At 46.3% G+C, this 27,097-nt stretch overlaps 1 protein-coding gene across 3 annotated transcripts in view; it reads right to left on the bottom strand.

Moving 5' to 3' along the window:
* C18H2orf76 (chromosome 18 C2orf76 homolog) overlaps positions 1–27,097 on the bottom strand; it is a 166,212-nt gene that overhangs the window by 118,316 nt on the left and 20,799 nt on the right. For all 3 annotated transcript variants that reach the window (XM_060371703.1, XM_060371704.1, XM_021653876.2), the window contains exons 2-4: positions 17,759–17,903; positions 8,246–8,296; positions 1,696–1,733 (exon numbers count right to left, since the gene is read on the bottom strand). In XM_060371703.1, the coding sequence (XP_060227686.1) occupies positions 1,696–1,733; positions 8,246–8,296; positions 17,759–17,891 (222 nt within the window). In that variant the 5' untranslated portion in view covers positions 17,892–17,903. The remainder of the gene's footprint in view (positions 1–1,695; positions 1,734–8,245; positions 8,297–17,758; positions 17,904–27,097) is intronic.

Genomic DNA, 27,097 nt, shown 5'->3' with positions numbered 1-27,097 from the left:
CAGCAAGAGATCCTGTCTCATGGGAGCATGGTACAAGGGGTTAAGAGTAGGATGGTAACACCCTCCTCTGGCTACTGCACATCCACACTCAGGGGAGGGAGGTGCTGGTCCTAGCACTCACCGTTCTGCTTCCTGGTCATAAAGCCATGCCTTCCCCTCCAGGACGCACTGTACCCCACACTGTATTTCAGGTCTATAAATGTTACAGAAGAGTCTCTCTCTCAAGGTGCTCTGTCAGGTATTCTGTCACAGCTGGGAGAAGAGTAACTAAGAAAATGCAAACCAAAGCCAAACCTTGCCTTCCCTACTGTTTAGAAACCGGAACAAAACTACCCCTCAGATGCAGCCTGTGGGCAGACTATGGCAGAACATTCCGGTACCCATAAAAGGAGCAGATGCCACACTGAAGCCTCAGACATGTGTGAACCCCGTGTTCCGAGACACCGTCAAATTTTCATATGCAATAAATGCTGCCAGTCCCTAACCTGAAACAAGCTGACACTCTCGGCCACTTGCTCTCGTCATCTGACACACATCTATCTTGAAAGCTTGAGTTTACAACTGCACCAATGGCTTGAAATAAGAATAAAATGAAATTAATTCGTGAATAAATACTTCACCCAAAACTTAGGGTCAGTGAGATGGCTCAGAGGGCAAAGGCACCTGGAACCAAGCCCGAGGAGCTGAGTTTGATCTGTGGAACCCCCGTGGTGGAAGGGGAGAAGGGAATCCTGAAAGCTGCCCTCTGACCTCCACAGATGCACACACACAGGAATAAATATATGAAAATGAAACAAAGATTTAAAAAGCTATAAAATTCTATGACCCGGGCACCACACACTAGGTTCTAGAGGCACAAAGAGGCATGAATGAGGTATTCAGGGCTGGGACGTGGTCCAGCCGGGGAGCTGTTTGCCACACAAGTGTGGGGACCTGAGTTCAAAAGCTGGGCACAGTAGTGCATGCCTACCCCAGAGCTGGCAACGTGGGGCGAGGATGAGCCTGGAGATCAGGTAGCTAATCACGAGCCCCAGGGCCAGTGGGAGATCCTGTCTCGGAGATAAGGTGGAAGCTCTACTTGGTAGCAAACCCTCTTGAGACAGAGACAGACAGATCTCTGTAAGTTTGAGGGCAGCCTGGTCTACATAGGGAGTTCCAGTCCAGCCAGACCTCCACAGTGAGACCCTGCCTCAATAAACACAACAGCATATGTACATGCCTGTCTTGTACACATGCAAAGATACATATGTACACACAGACACACACACAAAGGTGTGTCCCCCGTCCTTGAGCAGTTCATATAAGAGTGAGCTGACAGTTTCAATGAAGAGTCTGAACAAGGCCACTGAGGCTCAAGAGAGAAGAGGTCCCCCTCCCATCTGGGAAGCACACCTGTGGTGGCAGCTTCATCAAAACCTTACACGAATACCTCAAGAACACACAAATGAAAGCACAGAGCACATAAACACACACCTCTCTTCAGGTAAGAGACACTTTGGAAGGGTAGCCTGTGTCTCTGTGGACAGCACCACACACCTCCAAAACAATCATTTCCAGAATAGGAGATATTTTACACACATATCCACGTGCTTACTACCAATTCTAGCAACGGGTGGTGTAACAGAAACCCCACCTACCAGATCCCCACCCACCTACCCACCAGATGCCCCCCATCAGATACTCCTATACACATACCTTTGCTTTGTGAGCTTGATGAAGAATCTTTAGTGTATCTGAAAGAAAAAGAAAACAAGTTCTTTCTTCACACAGAAGCACCTAAAACCTCTGTTGTAATTACTAGATGAAGTAACTGGACTAGCCAAAACCTTCCTCTATGAACATACCTATCTAAAATCTGTTCTACTGTAAAAGGTAATGCATTTTAGCAAGTCACACACATTATAAGAGACCAGAGGTAGAGTTCAATGGTGGAGTGTTGCCTGGCATATGAAGGTCCTGGGAGGAGAAGGGAAGGATGGCTGGGAGGAAGGAAAGAGGGAGGAAAGGAAGAGAGAAGAACAAGAGGGAGAAAAAAAGAAAGAGGGAGGGAGAGACACAAAGATATTTTAAATTGTTACATGTCCAACCTTTTGACATTGAGAGATGAAATTGTTATCTACAAAGCTCACAATTGAGAACCATCCAATTACAAAAAAAAGAAAAAACAAACAAACAAACAAACAAACAACCCAAAAACTTCATAATATTTTAAGTAAGTGTCAGTTTTTATTGGGCCTCATGAGGCCTGTGGGTCAGAACCCTATGTGGGTTCCAAGTTTAGTCTTTTGATATGTAGCATTCCAACACTGTAGTCTGAGAACTCTCAAGGACCACTAAAAGCTGAGTGAACAATTAAAAAATCCATGTATTAATTGTAAATTAAGACAAATGAACAGCCAGGTTCATGTATGTGTGGTAGCACACATCTTTAATCTCTGCATTCAGGAGACAAAGGCAGGCAGATCTCTGAGTTCCAGGCCAGTTCCAGGGCAAGTTCTGGCCAGGGCTGCATGGTGAGACCCTGTCATTAAAATTTAAAACAAAACAAAACAACAACAACAACAACAAAAAAAAAAAACGTAAGTGAAAAAAACCCACTTAGTGGTTTCATAAAAACCACTAAGCCCTTAGGGTAGTTATAAGGCCTCCAGGTGAGATGATCAGGCTGAAAATGTGCCGTTACCTTCAGAATTCAGACATTAGGAGTCATGAGAGAACGCCAGTGCCCCAAAGACACCAACATCTGTTATTTCTTTTCATGTGTATATGTGTGGCCACATGTGTACAGATGCATGTGTGTGTGTGCCTGCACATGCATGTATGTATACATGTCTGTGTGTTCGAGTACATGTTTGTGTACGTGCACACATGGAGGCCGGAGGCTAGCGTCAGGTGACTTCTATTGCTCTCCACGGTGTTTAGAGACAGTCTTTCACTGAACCTGGAGTTTACACACTCTGCTTTACTGGCTTGCCTGTGAGTCCCACAGATCTCCCTGTCTCTGCTCTGGCAGAGCTGGCATTTTGGGTGCGAGCCACCACGCCAGAGTGTTATGTGAGTACTGGGGGGTCAAACTCAGATTGCTGTGCTTAAGAGACAAGCTTTTACCCTGAACCTGCTCCATTTGAACCTAACTCACTCCAAGCCCTGTGCTGAAAGCAGCTCACTGTATTTTCGCCACAGGCTCTTTTTCTCCACTTGGGTGAAACTCAGGCCCTGGATTCCCTGCTGTCTGCCCGTGGCTGAAGATGTGATCTGAGCTTCCTGATCAGATGACCATGGCCAGGCTGCCCCACTGTTATGGACTCTCCGTCTGGAACCACAACCCAGTATAAACTCCTGCATTTAAAAACATTTTACAAAGCCCTCCAACTCTAAGGTCATCGGCCCCTCGTTACCTAGCAGACACAGGCATTCTGCATACTTGAATTATGAAAGTTTCTGGTTCTCCACTTCATTTTTTAAACCATTTAATTACAGTAACATGACTGCGATGTATGCTTCTATCCAAATAAGCCCCCAACAGTACACTAAACTTCATTCTACTGGTCACAATGTAATGAAGACTCTGTATGAAGGCAGGGTCTGCTAAGCTCATCTCAGCACAGTGTAAGGGGACTTGTGGCTCCTCCATCCTCCTTTGGCATCAGACTTGAACATGTGCTCATCTACACTTCGGGCAAGCACTCACGCACTGTGAATTACTCATTATTTTCAACAGACTGGCTGGGGAGACGGATCAGTCAGTAAAGAGCTTGTGGTCCAAGCAGGAGGCCCTGAGGCCCCTCCCCAGAACCCATGTGAAAACGCTGGGTTTCTTGGCACTGGGGAGGAGGTGACCAGAACCCTGGAGCTCCCTGGCTGGCCTAGTCCAGCCAGGTTCAGGGAAAGACCCTGACTCAAAGTAAATAAATAAGGTGGGGAGTGCTACAGGAGAATACCAGATGTCAGCCTTTGACCTGCACACACACTTGCGTATGTGTGCGCCTCCCACACACATATGTACACATACCAATACATCCATACATAAACACATGAGAGAGAAAGGAATCAACTGTCATCTATTATAGTATTTTCTATTACTGTAATTTTAACACTACCTCGACACCCTGGGACCACAACTACAGACTCTTTAACAAACCTATTTATCTAGTTCCTTAGGTAACTAGTTTGTGTTGGGATGCACTCATGCCAAGGCATGAGTGTGGGTCTCGCAACTGCAGCCAGTCCTCTCCTCCCACATGGGTTCTGGTGATCAGACGAAGTGATCAAGCTTGGGGTAAGTGTCTTTCTTTACTTGCTGAGCCATCTGGCCAATAACTCTTGTTTTTTTGTTTTTTGTTTTTTGTTTTTTTTTTTTTTGTTTTTGTTTTTGTTTTTTTTTTTTTGAGACAGGGTCTCGCTGTGTAGCTCTCAGAATTCACCATGTAGACCAGGCTGGCCCCCAACTCAGAGATCCGCCTCCTGAGTGCTGGGATTAAAGGTTGGCTTAACCCTAGACTCTGAAGAAATAAAAAAATCAATACAGCCTAAGCAAAACATGATTGTCAGGAATACAAATATACCCCAAACACAGAAGCAAATTTACAATGGACCCAGAAAAAAAAGCAAGCATGACTTATAGATTATCTACAATTCTGAGTTTCCTACTATATTCTTTTTGTCACTAAAAGTCTGTGCTGAGACAAGGGAGAAGCCAGCAGAAATTTATTTTAACTAAAAGAAGCTTAAGGTGTGTAGATCCCACCTGCAAACTGTAATCTGACCTTAGGAGCATTAATTGCATGCTACAGGTTTTGTTACTGAGCTTTTTAAAAGTTGTGTCTGGTAGGCGTGTGCGTGATTGCATATGCAGAGGCCAGCACTGAAACTTGGGTTTTGTTCTCCGGGTGCCTTCCACCCTGACTTAAAAAAAAAAAGATGTGTGTGTGTGTGTGTGTGTGTGTGTGTGTGTGTGTGTGTGTATTGGGGGGGTGCCCACAAAGGCCAGAAGAGGACACTGACCTGCTGGAACTGGAATTACAGGTGATTGTGAAACATTAGAACTGGATGCTTGGAACTGAACTCAGATCCTTTTGTTGTTATTATTGTTGTTTTTAATTTTTTTCTTCACAGTTTATTCATTATATATCCGGATTAAAGCCTCTTCCCTCCACTCCCCAAGTCCCATCCTCCCTCCCCTTTCCCCCTATCGACTTCCCCTAGTCCACTGAAAGAGGGAGTTCTCCACTATTGCCATCTACCCAGAGTTTCTTAAGTCTCATCAGGACTGCCTGGATCCTATTCCTCTAGGGCCTGGCAAGGCTGCATCATCAGGGGCGAGTGATTAAAGAGCAGTCAACTGAGTTCATGATAGAGGCAGCCCCTGATTACCTCACTCAAAGATCCACATGGAGACTGAGCTACCAATCAGCCACGTCTGAGCAGGGGATCTAGGCCCTGTCCATGCATGGTCCTCCGTTGGTGCATCAGTCTCTGCAGGACCCCCTGGGTTTACAAGGTTGGTCTCCTTGTGGGGCTCCTGTCCCCTCCATGCCCCTCTAATTCCACCCCTCTCTTTCTCCATAAGACTCCCTGTGCTCTGCCCAAAGTTTGGCCCTGAGTCTCTTGTAGCCTTCATAGGAATACACACATACAGCACCCCCACACAGACACATATGCAAATAAAAATAAGATCTTTTAAAAATATAAAACAGGGGCTATAAAGGCGGCTCAGCAGTTGGGAGCACTTGCTTCTCTTACAGAGAGTCCGAGTTTGCTGCTAGTTCCCAGTACACACATGCCGGCTCCCCACTGTCCATAGCTCCGGTGATAGGGAGTCTGCCACGCTCTCCTGGCCTCTGTAGTACAACATGTACATGGTACATTTATACACATACAGGCAAATACACGTATCACAACAACAGAGAAAATGGGGTTCTAGGTGTTTAAAATAAATAGCATGTATATTGTAGAGTATATAATATGCTAGCCCATGCACTGTTCGATTTCATACTGCCTTAAAAACACACAATGCTAGCCAGGCATAGTGGCGCACACCTTTAATTCCAGCACTCAGGAGGCGGAAACTCTCTGGGAGTTTGAAGCCAGTCTGGTCACGTGGATCTCTGTGAGTTCCAGGGCAGCCGGGATTTCATAGAGAGACTCAGTTTCAAAAAACATTCAGTCAATCAATCAATCAATCAATCAATCCATCGATAGATCGTATTTAAAACCCTGTACACAAAGCAGAGCATCTGCAGAGACTCATGAAGTCAGGATTATTGTGTGTCCAAACGCACAGTGGCTGCGCCCATGGGATGAAAGGCTGCATCATCAGATGTAGACACTAATTAAATGGGAGCAAGGTCTCAGAAAGCACTAACACTGGTGGCTGTCATGGCCCTTCACCCCTCAGCCCAGGACCAACCAGCAGAACGGAAAGCTGCTCAGTACACTGCCCTGCTCCCACAGGCCGGACAAGTACAAGGTGAGCACGGCAGGTGAAAAGCCGGCACCAAGCCTTTCCTAAGGGAGACAAAGCTACTGACCGTTACACATCCAGACCCAGCCAAAGAGCCTCTCCCTCAGGACCTACTGCTCCTGCAACTCCTTCTCATCTTTCTGCCGGTTCACCTAAATATGCAGAAATGCTATGACACAGTGGGGTTAATGAGACAGATACTTTCTACCCCAATGAGTCTCTGACGGTTACACTACCTTATATTATTTTTATATTGTTGGGTCTATGTATGGGCACACAAGTGTGTATGTATGAGTGTGGAAACCAGAAGACAGCATTGACTCTCCTTCCCTATAAGCCATCCACCTTGTCATTCATTCATTTATTTTTGAGACAGAGTTCCTCACTGGCCTTGGGCTCCCTGATTACATTAGGCTGGTCTGGCCAGCAAGCCCCAAAATACAGATGTCTCTACCTCGGAAGCCCTGGGATTATAAACGCGTGCCATTGTGCCCGGCATGTTTTATATGAGTTTGGAGGATTGAACTCAGATCCTCACAGTTGTTCAACAAGCACTTTACCAAATGAGCCATCACCATCTTCCCTGCTTTCCTTTTTTTCTTTTTTTTAATTAATTTATTTTTATTGTATGCACACGGTGTTTAGCCTGCATGTACATCTGTGTGAGAGTGTCAGCTCTTGGAGTTACAGAAAGTTGTGAGCTGCCGTCTGGGTCCTGGGAATTGAACCAGGGTCCTCTGGAAAAGAAGTGAGTGCTCTTAACCGCTGAGCCATCTCTCAAGGTCTCTCTCTGCTTTCATTATTTTAAAATTTATCTTTTGAAGGAGCTGAGACTGCACACATTTGCCTACACACACACACACACACACACTACAATATGCAAAAAAAGGGAAATCATATGTAATTTGCAGGTGGATTCAAATTTACGATTCTGAGATTCTATTCAAGGCATTCTCCTTCAAAAGCTGTGAAGGCCACAATTGAGAAACTTCATATTTACCTCAATCATGCTTTTTATTCCTTTCTCTGCTTCAATATTGAGTATGTAAATGCTTTAGGTCTCATAAATCAAAATACTTCCCACTCGGTGCCTCTGCCTCCTGCCTGGCTGTCTCTGTGACCTCACAATTAGACTATGGGTATTAAAATGCAGGCGCACGGAGATTGTGATTTTGAAAGACTGTAGGTCATCGGTTGACCTATCAGATGGAAACGGAATGAAAAGCCGCTCTGGAAAATGACTTAGGGTTATAAAAAATTTACACTTTCAAATGTCTGCACTAATTAGCAGGAATATTTATTGGATATGCTGCAACTTTCAAGTACTGTCTCAAATCAAGTTTGCTGAGTGCCACTCTACTGAGCGAGAGGACCTAGATGGTTTTATAACAAATAATGACGCGGAGCCTGTGGCTTTAGTGCTGCAGTTTTTCTTTGTATTGCATTTCATTTCTTTCGCATCTATGCATGTGCACGCATTTATACCAAGCATGCTACTCCCCACAAGCATGCCACTTCCTATACACTACAATTGAGGTTCCCAGCATGCTGCAAGTCCTATACTCCTTAACAACCGTATCACACACAAACACTTATGTAATATGGATGTTCAAGCTGGAGCCTTGCCCATACTAAGCACATGTTGCTCCCTAAGCTATGGCCCCTGCTCCTCCACACTGACTTTAATTTAGAGTAAATTAATATTTGAACATCACATTTGAATTCATGTAAACAACAATAATACAAAATTATATATTTTTTAAATAATAAAAAATTGGTTACCATATTTGTAATTTCTGAGTGGTGGTGGCAAGCCGGTCCTCAAAGGGACATCTGCAAAACAAAATAATTTTTCATTACAAAATGTTGAAATAGGATGTAGTATCTGCTCTCCAAGACCCAAACGGGGTCTCATGTAGCCCAGGCTGTCCATGAACTCCATGCATAGCTCAGGCTGTTTATGAATTCCATTTGTAGCCCAGGCAGTCCATGAACTCCATGTGTAGCCAATAAAACCTTGAACTTCTGACCCTCCGGCCTTCGCCTCTCAACTGCTGGGATAACAGGTGTGTTACCATGCCTGGTTTACATGGTGCTAGGGTAGAACTCAGGCACCCCCAACTGAGCTACATCTCCAACTACAGACTAAGCTAATTTGAAAAATTGGACAAAATGAAGCTAAAGCAGCATCAAATCCAGGGGTCATTTACTATAACAAACCCATCCCTGCACTGCGGAGCTGGCAGCCACTGACCTGAGAAGTCAGTGAAACTATTGAAAGAACGATTCCTGGGGTAGGGAGAGGCTCAGTCAGAAAAGTACCTACTGCGTAAGTGTGGGGATCCACATTTGGATCCCCAGACCCACAGAGAATGCCAGGAAATAGCAGTAGATTTCTGAGCTCCCAGAAGGGGAGGGATAGATCCAGAAGGACCACTGGAGGCAGGCAGCCAGCTGAGCCAAATACATGAGGTTCAGATTCAGTGAGAGGCCTTTCTCAAAAAAACGAAGGTGGAGAATGATAGGAAAGATGTTGGACACTGACCTCAGGCCTTCACACAAACGTGTGCTCAACTGAATGTATATCTGAGCACATATGTGCGGACACCCATGCCAACAAGTGTAGTGAGGATTCTGGTTCCTTTAAAAACCTAGTTATATTGGAAATATGTTTTCGTTTCAATCACAGATGTGGGGTATGGGGCTGCTTCAGACTGACCGCAGCAGCTGGCTATGATGTGTCTCGTGCTCCAGCAGAGGCGTGATTTTTCCAGCTGATGATAGTTTACATTTTGAATTCTGGGGACTCCTCAGAGGGTATAAATGTGAGAGCCCCAGAGGAGCTCTGGCAGCTGCTGTCCCTGCTGAGGCTTTTTGTTGTTTGCTGGGTGCTGGTTGGAGAGATCATTACAATGAAGGCTGGACTGGCCCCAAGGAACTCGATGCCCCGAATCAGCAGCAAATAGTCTAAAGAGAGCTATACCTTCTTTTCTCTTTCCCTCCTACCTAGTGTTGGGGGATTGGAAGGGATTGGGGTAGAGAAGGGTGGTAGGTAAAAGAACCCAATAAAGTAAAAAGTATGGTTACAAACGAGTAACCACATTACACATAAGACACAGTCAACACCACACACAGAAGAACTACTACTTTATTAAATATAAAGTTCTCTACGTACACTCAAAACATGGACTATCATGCATGTATGAGCTATTATTATTTTCATATCATTGATGTCTGCTTAGCACATAAATCAGAGATGCTTTTGAGGGTCTTTGGCAACTACTGGAAACCAGTGACCCAGAACACTATTACTCCAATACCATATAAAATAAATATTCTAACTCAGCAGAGAATATGCAACAATACAGAGTAAACATTCTTTTAAAATCTATCCCAAATCCCAATATCAGTTTTAACTATTAACAGCTGATGATACAACACCTACAAAAGACAAGTTTTGGCAAATATCAAAACATATAAGATTAGAGAGAGGGCCCAGTGGGTCAAAGTGAAGCCTGATGATCCCCAGAACCCACAGTGAAATGAGAAAACTGACTTCTGAAAGCTGTCCTCTAGCCTCCAAATACTGTGGCACACATACATGTACACTCACACACATATATCACACACACATGCACACACACATATACACACTTGTATGAGTCTGCACATACACATGTGTGAGAAATGACATACAAAGGCACCAGGTGAAGCAATGTTCACAGTGGCAACCATCTGGGAAAATCCAAATGACCTTTGGTAAGTACTCGTTAAATACAGTGTAATCTGCACAATGAAACATTTCTCCACTGTAAAAGAAAATGAAGAAGCATTCTGCTAAGGTAAGATTTTCAAAATATATATGTCAAGGGCAAAGAGACATAAGGGGAATATGTAGGCACCACGGAAGCAATAGAGGGTAAAACGGTAGTGCTTATCTCGAGGCCAGCAAGCAATAAGATGGCTCAGTGAATAAAGGTGCTTGCTGCACAAATCGGGTGACTCCACAAAGTTGTCCTCAGATCTCCACATGCACATCAGGAATGTGCACTCTCACACACACAAGGTAACAAGTTAATAATAAAAAGGACATGGGTTGGTATTTGCTTGTCCTGGCATGGGTGGTGCTCTGCTCAGACAGACAAGAGAGAATTTCCATTGTATTCCAATATGGTGAACACATTAGGTACAACAGAAAACTGAAGAGAACGGAGATGTGGCTCAATGGTACAGTCCCGTCTGACATACACAAGGCCCTAGGTTCGATATCCACTTTGGGAAGACAAAAACAAAAGAAAGCCAGACAAAGAGACAAACAGAACTCACCCATCTGAATAAGAAATGTGTTCAAAGTGCATTTGCCTTTTGGAGGGCCAATAACACACAAAGTAAATGTATTCGTTTATAGTGCCCACCACCAGGTGTCCCTAGGGGGACAGCGAGCAGTCACCAAGCCCCCACTAAGGCAGGTGCTGCTGTGCTCTTCAGAGCTGCTCTCCCCGCCTGCTGCACATGAGACTCACAGCCCAGCACAGATGAGTCAGGCTCACAGCGGACTGGTGCGTGTGTACACTGTGTGAGAGAGAGAGGCAGTGAGAGCGACAGACAGAGACATGTGGGCACACGTGCAGCCCATGCATTTGTACATGTCGCTGTGTATATAGGTGTGCAAGGCGCATGCGCATGCATGTGTGTAAGGGGCAGAAGTTGATGTCGAGTATCTTCCTCAACAACCACCACAGTTTTTGAGACAGGGTCTCCCACTGATCATGGAGCATGCTGAGCCAGCTAGCCTGGCTGTCCGGTGAGCCCCAGGATTCGATCTCTGCCTTCCTGTGCTGGCATGTGCCACTGTGCCCAGATGTTTATAGGCACTGGGATACACATTCAGATCCTCACACTTATAGGGCAGGCACTCTACAGACTGGGCCACCTTTCTCATGCTCCAACAACTTTTACACACAGACAGTGCAGTCTTTACCCAGATCCCAACAAAACGCTTCGCAGAAATAGAAACAAGACCTACATTCCTGTGGAGCCACAAGAGCCCCCCAACAGCCAAAGCTTTGTTGAGCGGAAAGAAAACCACCGGAGGCATCAGACTGCCTGTGTTCAAAGCATACTAAAAGCTAAAGAAACATAGACAAGGGACTGGGGTGGAACTCGGTGGAAGGCTTGCCTAGCATGCATGAGGCCCTGGGCTTCCATCTCAACACAGCATAAACTGGGCACGGTGACACATGGCTATAATCCTAGTACTTGGGAAGCTGAGGCAGGGGAATCAGAAGTTGGAGGTCATCTTTGACTACACAGCAGAGCTTGAGTCTAACCTGGGCTACATGAGCTCCTATCTCATAAAAATAAATCAATTTTATTTTCTCCAGATTTATTTTTACTGTTGTTAATTATGTGTATGTGGGAGGGCACACACACATGGCTCGGATCCCCTGGAGCTGTAGTTTTAGGCAGTTGAGAGCCGCCCAACATGGGTGCTGGGAGCCAAACTGGTCTCCTCTGTAAGAACAAGAAGAGTTCTTAACCTGTGAGCCATTTTCCAGCCAAACAACACACTTCCGTAAAACAAACAGTATGCAGGCTGGGAGGGAGGTAGAGAGGGAAGGTAAGAGTGAGGGAAGAGGGGGAGAAGAAGGGAGGGAGGGAGAGAGGGAGGGAGAGGAAGAGAGGGAGGAAGGCTGGTGGGAAGGGGAGGGGAGAGAAGGAAAGTAAAGGAGAACCCACGTATTTAACGTTCTGCCCTGAGCCAGAAATGGACTCCCTGAAAGCATTCCAGTGAAGAAGGCTGGGGCTACTGTCTTGTCGTAGAGATGCGAAGAGAGGGGCCAGGAGCAATACACCTTTCTCTACATCTCAAGTCCACTGTTCTGTCCACCAACAGTCCCGTGGGCACCGGCTCCTTGGATGTTGCTACAGCCATGCTGGTTTACCTAAAACGTCTCTATTCTCCACTAATTCAAAAGTCCCTGGAGATTAAGACACCATGGGCTGTCTTCTCAGACTGTTGGGCAGCGCTCAGCACAGAAGGGAGAGCAGAGGCCACAGCCTGCTCGCCTCACTGTGTGGTAACTAGCTAAAATTCACCCCTGGTGTGTGGCAGGCACTCGTGAACCCCCAAAAAGGAAGAAACATTGTCAAATTCCATCACCAGGCAGTTTTGAGCACCAAGGCTCCAAGAAGGTAATTAATGAACCCTTGTGGCTGAGGCTGGGATGGGCCCGGAACATGCGTGTGTGCACATGTGCACACATGACAGGAACATCGGCTGAATGTCAAATGCCAGAGCTACAACGAAAGTTAATGCTAATACAAACATAAACTCATCCATGCAGAAGAATTCAGAACAAATGATACAGAAACCCCACCCTCAGGAATCAAGGACTAACTCCTTGCTCTTCGACTGCAGACTGTGCACAAAAAAACTTCCAAACTGTGGACGGACGCTGGGCCTGGGCCTGGGCGCAGTCGGTAGAGTGTTTCCTAATATGAGGGACACTCTCGATTTGATGTCCAGCACTGCAGACGGAGACATGGTCTATGCCTCTACCTCAAAGACCTGGGAGGGAGAGGCAGGAGGAATAGATGCTCAAGGTCTTTCTCAGTTCTGTAGCCAATTTGAGAACATACTGGGATAAGTGAGACCCTATTTCAGAAAGAGAAAGAGAGAGAGAAGGAAGGAAGGAAGGAAGGAAGGAAGGAAGGGAAACCAAAAGTCTGGCTGAAAAGCAACAGAAAAACACAGTTTTATGACAGCCCTGCTTCAGGGTCCACACTGACCAGCACAGAGCATGTGCAAGGCAGCTGCCCTCCACATGAAGTGAAATCTCTGCCATCTTCATCTTCCTCCGAAGAAACTGTAACTGCACAGCCATGCGGTTCTCAACCTTCCTGACTCTGTGACCTGTTAGGACAGTTCCACATGCTGTGGTGAGCCACCAACCATAACATTATTTTCATTGCTGCTTCATAACTTACGTTTGATACTGTTATGGAGCAGAATGTAAATCTCTGATATGCGGGACAGCTAAGGCGTGACTCCAAAGGGGTCACGACCCACAGGTTGAAAACAGCTGCTCTACTTAAAGGGACTCCTCCCATAAACCAACCAGTTCCCAGAACTGCCAAAAGCATGTAGAATCTGAGCAACCGTCTCAGTTAAGAGGAGCCCAAGGACACCACACAACTAAGAAACAAACACAATTTTATAAAAATAACTTTAACAACTTGGTCCCCAGATGGTGGTGCTGTTTGGAGAGGTGGAGCCTTGCTAGAGGAAGTGTGTACCCAGGAGTGGCCCTGACAACAAGCACCAACCACCCTGATGAGCCACCTCACCTGCCTAACCCTGTTTCCTAAATCACATTCCTCATTAGTCTGAAAGACATTAAGCTGGCTGCCTAGTGAAGCCAGGAATCCTCCTGTGTCTGCCTCCCCAACACTGAGATTACAAATGTGCACAGCTTTTTTTTACCTAAGTGCTGGAAATTGAACTCAGACCCTCATGCTTGCACAGCAAGCTCCTCAGCAACTGAACCACCGTTACTCCTTAATTTCTTTGCTCCCATACTTAACTTCAGCCCCATACTTCTTAATTTCTTTGTGATTCCTTTCTTCACCTTTAAAATGGAGATACACCAATTCCTGCTCTAAAGGGAGGCTAAAAGGAAGAAATGACAAAAGCTGGCTAAGATTCTTGACCCAGCCCCTAACCTGCAAGTAAGACTAGCCCACATTATTATATTTAAAATTCTTCAGTATCAAACTATGCGACCTTTATTATGTATGCAAAATGCAAATACGTGGCCCCACCAGAGTTATCTGAACCAGATAACAGACTTGAACACAGAGCTCACAACTCAGAGTCCACACCCTAAAGCTCCCTTTTTTCTTTTTCTTTTTTTTTTTTACACCAAGTCTCTAGTAACACAAGCCTGCCTCAAACACCCTAAGTAGCCGAGGATGACCTTGATGCTCCTGCCTCCACCTCCAATTCATGTAATGTTTAAGATGGAACCCTGGAACTTGAGCATGCCAAGCCAGCACACTACCAGCTAAAAAACATTCCGACACCCCCAAAGTGTACTTTCCTAGCTACACTTCCCCACACGCTCAACAGAAACAGGCAGCAGTTGTGTTATTACCATGGCAGGTGAAAGGTTAAGCAGGCAGGCCTGAGCATCTAGCTGCAACAGGCACGGCCGTTCTGTTCCGACAGTGGTTACTGTGAATGAATCATTCTGTGGTGCCTGGGAAGCAAAGAACACAGTGACCCAGGGAAACCACAGCTTCCTGTGCCACCACAGCAGCTTGAAAATCACATCTTATTCCTAAGGACTTTCAGAGGGGCCTACCAAGAACATCGCGTCTCTTGCTGCACTGACACCAAGAAACGACAGGACGCTCCACACAAGTGAAGGCGTGAAAATATGGGTTGGTGAGGTGGCTCAGCAGCAGGTCAAAGCGCCTGCCACCCAGCTTGACACCGTGTTTAATCCGGCCACCCACGTGGTAGAAGGGGAAAACTTACTCCCCCCCACACACATACACACACGCACACACGCACTCACTGTGATACACACATGTGCACATGCAAGCACAGTGAGCTTGGCACGCACGTGAGCACATACACATAGAGAGAAAATAAATAAAATGTAATAAAATATTAAAATAATTTGAAAGTAATCTACAGAAATGTTCACAGCTCAAAATTTGAATATGCTAAGGAATGACTTTTGAAAGGCAGGCCACTCTGTAACTGGCACCAGCAGTAATCAGAACATGCCTACCTAACGCAAAGATTGCTTGCAGCTAACAGATGATGCCTAGTGCTCTGGGTCCTCCCTGTTGGCCCAAGACAAAGCCTATACCCTATCCCCCAGAGCACAGGGCAACCATAGAAGCCTGCTGTGCCTCCGTCAGCCTGCAGGGGGCAGCAGAGTGCGCCTCACTGCAAAGCTTCGGCTACCAGGCCTTCTGTGCTCCCCTTTGCCCACAAGCACTTCTCTGCCAAGTTTTCACTCCCTTGGCATCCCACATATATGGCGGGCACTTAACAGTCAGCTACTCCTGGCTTTCCTCTTGTTCACCTGTCCTTTCTACTGAGAACTCACCAGGCTGGGGCTGGGGGAGGACTCCGTCGGTAAGGCACTTGCTTGCCCTTGCCCAGAGCCCACATACAGCCTGGCACAGTAGTGCAAGTCTGTAACCCCAGGGCTACAAGCAGAGGCAGAAAAATCACACTCATACACATAAAGTAAAGCAAATAAATATTCTAAAAATAGTTACCCAAATGCCTATAAAACCAGAAAGACAGCGGGCCAATGCCTTGAAAAAAAAAGTTAATTTTTTAAATTGCATTTTATTCTTTATTGTGTATCAGTGTTGACACATGTGCAAGTTCCCTCCTTCCAGCATCTGGATCCTCAGATCACACTGGGGTCACCAGGCTTGCTGTCAAGTACTTTATCGGCTAAGCACACTGGCCTGAAAAAAACCCACCTTAACTCAGAGTGAGTGAGGCAAGGGGAAAGAAGGGCTTAGGCAGGGAAAGAATGGGTGGCTGGACACACCTATGCCACTTTCCTATGGAATAAAATGGGCCCAGGTTGTGAAATCAGTGGTCAGCACACATATAAACACGACATCATGGTGCTCACTGCAACATGATGTCATATGCAACAGACATACATATGATATATATAGATACATTATCTATAAAGTTCATGCTCAAGAATAGTCTAATCAAGTTGAAAAAATAGTGGACCAAACTATCACAATAGTTTATTAAGTTTTTTAAATTATTTGTGTGTATGTGTGTGTGCATGTGTGTGTACCTTGCCTGTGTGTGTACCACACACACATAGTGCTCAGAGGCCAAAAGAGCCTCAGATCTGAAACGGTAATGGTAAGAACCAAGCCCAGGTCCTCTTCAAGAGCAGCAAGCACTCTTAGCCACTTCACCAGTTCCTTACGTAACTTAATGATTTTATGTTGGGTTCCTTTTCCACCATCCTGGGACACGCTTGGCCCTCAGGTCACAGGTCAGGCACACAGGCCTGAAACCTGGAAAATACCTTAGCCACTCCTTTCTTGACATCTTCTGAGTTTGAAGAGAGAAGAAATATTGGGTGAGTTTGGTGCAAGCAGTTATTTACCACGTGCCCAGTACACGTAAGTGATGACACATCTACACAGTCGGACCCAAAGTTAGCGTGGCAGAGGGACAGACACGTGAGGGCAGAAGCACTCAGCTTCGTCAGCTTGTTTTAGTCACCCAACAGACACCTACACAGACCCAAGAGAAAAGGAAGGCTTTAAACAAAAGCGGCTTTTGCGTCCCTGAGAAGCAACCTGAGCATTCTTCGTGATGACTCATACACTGTCACAAGCGTCCGCCATGCACATACACACACCAGACACATCCACACAATCCACGAGAAACGTAAAGGATGTCATCACCTCTGTACCACAGTGATGACTGCTCTCCTGATTTCCTCAGCTCCCTGCTGCCACAGCCACACTCCCCAGCAAGACTCCCGCATGTGGGGAGAGACAGTGTCGGCTTACTTTGCTCCCTTGCCTTTCAGTCTCCAAAGGTATAAGCTCACTATAGGTAAACCTGACTTGCTTTGTGCGTGTGTGCACGGTTATGTACACATATTTGTGTGTGGAGACCAGAGGTCAACGGCGAGTGTCTTCCTCAGTCTCTCCACCGTATTTTTTAAGGCAGGCTCCGTCACTGAACCTGGAGCTCACCAATTCTCTTAGCCAGGTGTAAGGAGCAGAGGAAGGCCGGGGAAACAAAGTTCTCTGTAAATGCGTGTATTGCCGTGAGCAAGGCCTGTAGAAGGCTCCACGACCAGCTGGTCCACGGTAAATGAGCAAAGCCATTGCCCATCTGGACCAGGCTCAAGAGGGATGGCAAGGCTTGGGCACCTAACTGTGAGTGGTCACGAATGACTGATCAGTCTAGGCAAAGACCAGCAACTGCAGTTGCCGCCTCCCAGCCGTGTAAAGCCTGGACTGCTTGCCTGCAGAGGCCTCCCACCAAGGCTGGCTGAGCTGCACCCCATCCTGGCTCTACCTGCCAGACATGCTCTGTGTCCTGAGTGCTGGGAATACAGGGATGCCTCACCACGCCCAGTCTGATTTTGTACTTTTCAAAGATGATCATTAACATCACAGTCAGATGTTTTTTATTGTCAAAACACAAAATGAAACAAAGCACATATTTTTACTGGCAAAACACAAATGAAACAAAGCAATTCTAGTTTCTCATACCTTGCTTTAGAAATGCTATAAATTCCTTCACAGTTTGGTCCAAGTTAACTCCATGATATACTACCGGTTTGAAATTTCGATGTTCAAATGAACGGATGAGGCGAACTGTGATGGTTGCTTCATCAGCAGCCATGGGGGAGACAACCTGTGGTAAGACACATGGCTAAGGTGAGTAAAGCCACTGCTGCAAAAGCGTGACAATGGGAGTTCAGATCCCCTGCGCCCACACAAAAGCTAGCCACATACGGCGGCCTCCGGCCATCCCAGCACTTGGGAGGCAGACGAGAGATTCCTGGGGCAATCTGGCTGGCAAGACTAGCCAGAATTGGGGCCTCTGTGTCAATAAATGAAGGAGAGAGTGACTGAGGAAGACACCCGGTGCCAAACTCAGGCCTCCTCCACATGTATGCATGTGCATCCAAACACATGTGCGCAATCACATGTACATACATGTATACATACATAAAAATAAATAAAATGCAATAAAAGTTATGTCAGGCAATGGCGGGAGCTTTACCGATGCTGGCCACAGTTTCCGTCTTAAAGGAAGATATTAAGTATATGAACAGTGCTGTTTTTAATGCCTTCATTTAGCTGAAATAGTCCATAGCACACTGAACCTGGAGCTCACCAATTCTCTTAGCCAGGTGTAAGGAGCAGAGGAAGGCCACGTACACTTGGCTTAGAAAGTCTCTCTGAATAACCAAGTGCTTGTCCAACTATTTTCCTAAGTCTGGAGGAAGATACAGCACATTACGCATGAAAAGCCAGGGGGGTTAGTATTTGAATGCATCAAATAATTTATAATTAAAATGAGCATATTAGCTATAAGAAAGCAACTTCCAGAAAACCTGAAATCTACTTTCCCCATAAAATAAAGGGTTTATCTGATCTTGTCTTGTGGCTAATAATTCTAATAAATCTTTTTATAATTCCCATATTGTTATTATAGCATTCCTCATTAATTCCTTTATTTATCACCTCAGATAAATCTACCAACACTTCAACAAACATCAACAAAATAAAAAAATCTCAACATACAGGGGCACTTAATAAGGAGCATCTCTTGAGAAAGATCCTGTTAGAAAAGCAGTATTGGAGCAGCAGTTAGCAGATCAGTGAGTGAAGTGCTTGCCAGGCAAGCCTGAGGACCTGAGTTCAAATCCCCAGCACCCGCATAAAGCCAGGCAGACATGGTGATGCACCTGTAATGCCAGTGCTCTGGAAGTGGAGGAGAGGAGGAGGTGGAGGCAGGACTCCTGGGACAAACTGACAGCTATCCAGACAACCACCATGACCATCAGGGCTCAGACACCCTCTTTGTCAAAGTCCTGCCTTAGGCCCATGCAGCGCGAGGCATCTCTGCCTTGTTCTCTGTTGACTGACCGTTGAATCCAACTGCTTCTGTTCAGTTCTACATGTAAGTTGCCTGTGGGACCTTTGTCCCTATGAGAGAAGCTGACTGATCTGAAACTCGGATCTCTCTCTGGAGCCCTCAAAGCTGAGATGCCAAGATAAGAGCAACAGATATGTTTCAGATTCCTGGAGTATGGTGATCAACAGATTGCCAGTACTAGCTTTCATACACTGGGGCCCTGAGCCCACAGGAGAGGGGACCTGGAAGTCATTATCACCTAAACCAAGCTCCACTTCTTCTCCCTGGCCCATGACGAAGGGCCTTGCACTGGAACCTGGGAGTGGATGCTTGTTTGGGGTGCTAGCCTACATCTTCTTGGCTTTGCTGACATTCTGGTCTTTTGCTTTACTTCATGTTTTTGATATAGATGGTGTCTCAGGGCAGCCCATGTCTGGCCTTGACCTTGAACTCCTTCTGAGTGTTGGATTTAGAGATTTGCACCGTCACAGCTGGTTCATGCAGTGCTAAGAGGGAACCCAGGGCTTTGGCATGCCAGACATGTCCTCCACCCACTGAGCTGCAGCCCCGAGCCTTTTGTTTTCTTGCCTCAAGAACTGTAATTGAGTCAATGGAGCTCTTTGCTAGTAGTGTACACACGGATCTGAGTTTGCTAGCAAACTTAGCAGGGAAAGAGACTTTACCTAATAAATTTGCATTTAGAAAGTTGACCAGACAGCTGAGTAAAAGCAATGCTGGTTCCTTACCCCACTCTTCATACAAAATAAGGAACACTTAAAATACATACAGACGTACCACAAAAATAGGTACATGTTTTTATAATCTTAAGATAGGGAAGACTCCAAGCGGACTCCAAAGAGAAGGCAGGAACATTAAGAAAAATGTAGGTATAGCAACTAAAAATGTAAGTAAAGGCCAATATCCTAATAAAAATATGTATAACAACTTGTCTAAATTGGCTTCACGCAGGCCAGGCTGGTCTTTAATCAACCACATGGCTGAGCAAAGCCTAAACTCCTGAGCATTCTGCCTCCGCCTCTGCTGGGATTACAGGTACGTGCTCCACACCCAGCTCTATCTACATGCTTTAAGTCAAGAATGTAAATTACTTTTAATTCTAACGAACTAGTTTAATTCTACCTAAAGAACCATAGTAAAAACATGAAAAAAGCACTTTTGTCATTAAATTTGTAAAATTAAAGAACAAAACATTTTCAAAGGCCTAAATTAGTGTTAAGCAAAAATGTGGAGAAATATTATATATATATATATATTTATTTATATATATATATTTATATTTTTTAATATATTTATATATATATATATATATATATAGTTGGTAAGAACATAAAATGCTACAGCTTTCAGGGAGGTGAGAAATCTATAAAAATTTGAAGTTTAGGGGAGATGACTCAATCAGTAATAAACTTGTCTCACAAGCCTGGAGACCTGCGTTCAGAAAGAGCCTCGTTGGCACTAAACACTGGGAATCCCTGTGCGGGGGAAGTGAGTGGATCACAGGGGTTAGCTGGCGGGTCAGCCTCTTGAGCTTCCCCACTCCAGCTTTAGTGAGAGACCCTGTCTTAAAACTAAGGACAAGACTGAGAGATACCTGACATTGACCCCTGGCACCCACACTTCCATATGTGTGTACACACACTCCCATACAGACACACAAAAGCACACAAAGTTTAATGCTCAGCTGCTCAGATGACCCTAACAAGAAAATCACACCAAGTATGTTACTCCACAATTCAGAGTAATATTTCAATTTCTTTAAAATGTTATGTATGTGGGTATTTGCTTAAGAGGACCACCTGAGTGCCTGGTGCCTGCAGAGGCCAGATGAGGATGTCCAGAACTAGAGTTACAGAAGGTTGTGAGCTGCCGTGCAGGTGCTGGGAATTTAACCCAGCCAGCTCTTAACCACTGAGCTATCTCTGTCCCAGTAATACTTTTTAAATTATCATTTGAGATGTTTTTAAGTGTGTTTGTACGCACGCAGTGCCTGAAGAACCCAGAAGAGGGCATGGATCCACTGGAGCTGGAGTCACAGGTGGTTTTAAGTCACTCAGTGTGGGTGAGAACCCACACTCTGAGTGAACAGCGAGCACTCTTGACCCCTGAGCCATCATTCCGGTTGTTTGATTCTTAGACCGGGTCTCACCATGCAGACTATATAAACAAGGCTGGCTCGGCCTCCAGAGTGCTAAGCAGGTCCCACCACAGCCAGCCAGGAAAAAGCTATTGACAGAAGCCGCATTTGGAAAGATCACTAGGAAGTGGCACTATCGAGAGGTGTGGCCCTGTTGGAGGAAGTGTCACTGGAGGTGGGCTCTGGGGTTTCAGATGCTCAGGCCCAGTGACGCTCTCTGCTGCTTGCAGATCCTTGTAGAATTCTCAAGCTCCTTCTCCAGCACCATGTGTGCCCGCATGCTGCCATGCTTCTAGCAGTGATAATGGCCTAAACTCTGAAGCAGTGAAATGTTTTCTCTTTAGAGTTCCCACAGTCACGGTGTCTCTTCACAGCAACAGGACACTAAGACAGGTGCCTTCTACTTCCTGTTTGGGATACTGATTCTCACTGGCCTAGAATCTTACCAAACAGGCCACTGAAGCTGGCAATGAGCTTCTGGGCTCCACCTGGCTCTGAATACGGCACCGCTCGAGCTTTTAAACATGGTCCTGCGGATCCAAACTCAGGTCCTCATTTTTACAGGGCAAGTGTTTAACTGACTGAGCCATCTCTCCAGTACACTTTCATTCTTATTATACTTGTTCATTTGTTTGTTTAATGCATGTGTGTACATTTGTGTGCACCGTGCCATGTGTGGATGTACATCTGTGTGCACTGTGCCATGTTTGCATGTGTGTACATCTGTGTGTTCTGTGCCAAGGTACCCATGTGAAGGTTCAGCTGGTAGCTGTCGGTTCTCTGTTCCTGTCACGTGAATCAAACCCGGGGTTTGCAGCAGGCACCTTTACCCATGTACTGTCCCTCCAGCCTATGCTCTGGCTCCTGACTGTAACGTTATTCATATTTATCTACTCACATGATAAAATGAATAAAACAGTATGTGCACACACAAACATGCCCAGACACACACACACACACACACACACACACACACACACACAAGTGCATGTAAAACGAGTGAAATCAGAACTAAAACCATGGACTTTGCCAACAGCAGTTGTCTGGACATAAAAAATAGACTATATTCAAGCTGGACACCAGCACTGGAGTGACACTGGGTGAGAGACATAAATATTCTTATCTGCATTATTTCTTATGATTTCATGTGAAACTACAACTCTCTCAAAATAAAAGTTCCTAAAAATTACCACTGAGACAAGCCTGGTGGAATTATGAGTGCAGGGAGGGCACTGAATGACAGAGCACTAAAGCCATTAGGAAAGAGACTGACGGGCCTTAGAACGGAGACAGCAGTGCAGCCACTGGCTGGCAGCGTCTAACTGCACCCAGCAATCGTGATGACTGCATCAAGCCCAGATCCTCCAGCGCATCTGCTCTGACAGGGTGTGAAGCCACGTTTAGTGACACCAGCCAACGTCAGACGCTAAGGAAGTCCTCTGGAGAAGGGACCTGGTTTCCTCAGCAAACTCACAAGAAATAGAGGGCAGTCTAGGGACTGAGTCTCGGCTCAGTCGGTAAAGCACTTATGTGCAACATGTGAGGATCTGGGTTCAGCTCCTCAGAACACATAAAAGCCAGACTTGGTAGTGACCATCTGTAATTCTGGGGCCTCTGTGAAAAAATGGAAAGTAGAGACGGGAGAATCCCAGAAGCTTGCAAGCCGGCTATCCTGGCACACAGAGAGGGACCAGCAAGGAACTCTGTATCAGTAACAAGGTAGAAAAGGCTGGGGGGATGGATCAGCAGTTAAGAGCACTTGATGCTCTTATAGAGGAGCCAAATTCAAATCTGGCCATGTTAGGCAGCTCACATCCACCTGACATTCCAGCTCCAGGGGATCCAAAACCCTCTTCTGGCTTCCACGGGCACCTGCATTCGTGTACACAACCCCTACACAGAAACAGACACGTGCATATAAACTAAAAATAATAAAGGAGCAGGGGCTAGAGAGAAGGCTCGGCAGCTGAGAGCACTTTTGATGCTTCCAAAGGACCAGAGTTTCATTTCTAATACCCAAACCAGATGGGTCACAAACACCTAGAACTCCAGCTTCCGAAGAGCCAGTCCCCTCTTCTGTCCTACTTGCACCTGTCCACACGTGGCATACACAGTCACAGGTGCATGCACATAAACAGATATTTAAAATAACCTCAGAAAATGTAGACGGTGAGGACCAACACCCGAAGTTGTCCTCCGACCTCCACTTGTACTCCATAGCAACCATGTGTACAGCTGTACTCATACCCCTGGGTACACACATATACAGACATCACACACACGAAGAAAATGTGCAGTCATGTATTCAGACTAGTATGGTTGTATCCTTCGAGGTTGCAGAAACTCGGCCCCAGGGTAGCGGCACAGAGGGGTGTGAGACCTTCAAAAGGTGGGAACCGCATCTGCAGATAAAATTCGGTGGCAGAGCACACGCTCCGCATGAAGGAGTCCCTGGGCTCAATTCCCAGCGTCATGTGTTTATGTTCCAGCTATACGCTGAACCACAGCAAATGAATCCAAGCAGCATTCAGAAGTGGGGGCGCCAGAAGCAGGTCACAAGCCTGTCTGCGTGGCACTGAAAGGCCTCCCCACTCAGCCCGGCCTTGGAGTCCTCCCATCGTAATCCTCCTCCCATGTGTCCTTCCAGCCTCAGTGACGGCTCCGGGCTCCCCACACAGTCACCGCCTGTGTGCCGCACCTTCCCACTGTCAGCCGATTCACCCTCCAATGAGACCCTCCAAGGAGCAGGTCAGAGACTCCTTGCTGTGGGACAGCTTCCATGCCAGTGCCTCCTCTCTCGGGCTGAGCTCGGGCTTGCCTCTCCCGAGGAAGGGTTCCTACGAGAAAGCACCTTACAGATTCCTTTCTTCTAGACCCATCTCCTGGGCTACGTGAGGTATGCCGGAGGCAGCAGGAACGTCTGCTGGCTGACAGGCAGGCCTGAGGATGCCCTGCGTTCCCCGGGACATACTGGCCCAGCAATCTTGCGACAGCACAGCAGGGCCGCAGGTCTGGAATCTGAGAGCGGCACAGGGCCTGCCTGGCATGTGTAACGCTGGGTTCCCAGCACCCCAGAAGATATCAGAGAAGGAGGGAGGATGGGAGGGGAAAAGGGAAGGAGTAAAGAAGGGGGAAGGGGTGAAGGAAGGAAGGACATACAGGAGGGAAGGAAGGAATGAGAAAAGGTAAGATGGGACAGAGAGAGGAAGGGAGGACAAGAGGGACATAAGAAAGGAAGAGGGGGAGAGAAGAGGAGGGAAGGAAAGAAGAAAAAAGATGTAAAGAAAAACCTTATTGTTTCACAACAACAAAATTTAAAAAACCCAAATTAATACTTAAATATCTATAAGACGTAAGCAGTAGTTAAACAGGTAGTTCAGCCAAACTTAGACTGGGCACACCCTAATGTATACGCCACTGGGTTGGGCTTTGAAAAGTGAGAGTGCCCTGGGCTTAGGAAGGTCTGCAAACCTCCGCATCTACAAAACCTGTTCTGGCTGGTGCCAGGTGGAGCGCCTGAGTCCTTGGTGGCCACAGCACTGCAGCCCGATACTCAGCAACCCCTCGAAGGCCCTCCCTGAAGACCAAGGGCCACACTGGCCCAGGCTCCAGCATGCTTAGGGGCTTAGAGGCACAGAGCTGGGAGGCTTACAGACTCCAGTCCCCAGAGTAATAGACATTCAGGAGCCAAGGAAAGCAGCGACAGGCTGCCTCAACACTCCAGGACTGTGCAACTTCCCAAGCCAGCACCTCTTCGCTTGGCAGAGCTCCCAGCCAAACAGCGAGGAACCCAGCAAGGCTGGCTCCTGAGGTGAGAGAAGCAGCATGGCACAGGAAAGCTTTGAGCCCCATCTGCCAATAACATGGAAGACACATATTCACTTCACACTGGGCTGTGGGCTGATTTACAACAGCTCAAGAAGGAACATGTTTAACCATAGTTGATTTTGGCTATTCGTGGTAGTCTGTGTCTATGAAGTTGGCTGTTAACAGTGTATAACAACTCATGACCCCACTGCTAAGGCAAACACAGGGTCAGGTTCCTAGAAGCCTCCGGTCCTGACAATGTTGTCAACTCATCTAGACATAAACTGTCACACTCTGTCACACGTATTTGTTTTTAACATTGAATTCACAGATGATGACACTGGCTGTGTGTGGAAAAACTGTCTACTGTACCTGCTTGCTCTCTAAGGTATAGATGCTTTCTCACAGGAACACTCAGTGATTCAGAGCTACTCCTGGGGATATCATATACAGCAAAAGATGGGGCAATTGAGACGGCTCTGCCAGTTAAAGGCGCTTGTTGTGAGAGTCTCATGATCCAAGTTCAACCCTGGAACCCAAGTGACTTTCTATCACTCCAGTCCCCAGAGTGACAGAAAGGGGAAAGCTGAGTCCAGGGAGTTGTTCTTTGGGCCTCTACAGTCATACTGTAGATATTACTAACTTATTGAACACGATAATACTAACTTATTAAAAATAAAAAAATTAAAAAGGTAAAAGATGGGCATGGAGAGATGGCTCCACTGGTAAAGCACTTGGCTCAGAAGCCAACCTCACGGAGCACACGCTCTCACCTTTCCTTCCAGGAAGGAAGGAGCAGTACATGAGCATAAGAACGTGACCTCGGACCACTGGAATCTGCGTAAAGAGACAGCATGGGGCTGGGGAGATGGGTCAGCGAGGAAAAGCCTTTACCACTGAGCACAACAACCTCTCTTTGATTCCATGACCCACACTGTGGAAAGAAAAACCAACTCCTACAAGCTGCCTTCTGACCTCCATCATGCACTCCCACCATATAAATGTACATATAATTTTTAAATTTAAGAAAAAAGTTTGGGCTGGGGAGATGATTCAAGGCACATTGCCACGCCTACTGACCTGAGTTTGCTCCTTGGGACCCACAGTGAAAGAAAGGAACCAGTCCCCTCAAGCGTCCTTCGTCCTGCACACATGTGCTATGGCACAGACACATACTTGTGTAAAAAAACAAATACATGTAATTTTAAAGATTAATGAGTCAATTTAGAAGTTATTATTTAAAAGAATGAAAGGAGGAGAGGAAGAAGGAAGGAAGAAAGGGAAGAAGAAGGAAGGGAGGAAGAAAGAATGAAGGGAGGAAGGAAGAAAGAAAGGAAGAAAGGGAGGGAGGGAGAGAGGGAGGGAGGGAAGGAAGGAAGGAAGGAAGGAAGGAAGGAAGGAAGGAAGGAAGGAAGGAAGGAGTGATACATGCCTATAATTCCAATGGCAAGATGGTCAGCAGAGATAAGCAGATTCCTAGAAGCTCAAAGAAGAGTTAGCGTAGCCTACTTGGCAAAGTACCAGACACACACGCACAACTATTTAGCCCAGGATCTGAAATGAGAAGACAAAGTGTCAGACCTGTGGCACTGTGAACGTTCAAGGCACACACTTTTGCTGCTCTGTGAGCGTTCAAGCACACACTTTTGCTGCTCTGTAAGAGCCAAAACCCGAGCAAAGGAAACACCTGTGGCGCCCTTTCTGTTTGGGTGATCCATAAAGACAAGTGAGCGCACAAATTTGCACACAGCTGGGACTGCCCACCCGGGCAGACAGCACGCAGGCCTTCCGCTATCTGCTTTGCTCTAACTTTGAGACAGGGTGCTGCTATGCTGCCCAGGCTGCTCTTGAACCTGGGCTCCACTGGTCCTGCTGCCTCAGCGTCCCAAGCACATGTCACCATCCTAGGCTAGCACCACCTTCCAGGGTCTGGTGCAAGCATATTTGTGACTTCTCAGAAGACAGACTTCAGAATACAGGACAGAAGAAAATCTTGGCCAGC

Source organism: Meriones unguiculatus, chromosome 18 (assembly GCF_030254825.1).
Source record: "Meriones unguiculatus strain TT.TT164.6M chromosome 18, Bangor_MerUng_6.1, whole genome shotgun sequence".
NCBI lineage: Eukaryota > Metazoa > Chordata > Mammalia > Rodentia > Muridae > Meriones > Meriones unguiculatus.
The sequence above is the reverse complement of the archived record's forward strand: the minus strand, read 5'-3'. Positions and strand labels throughout refer to the sequence as shown.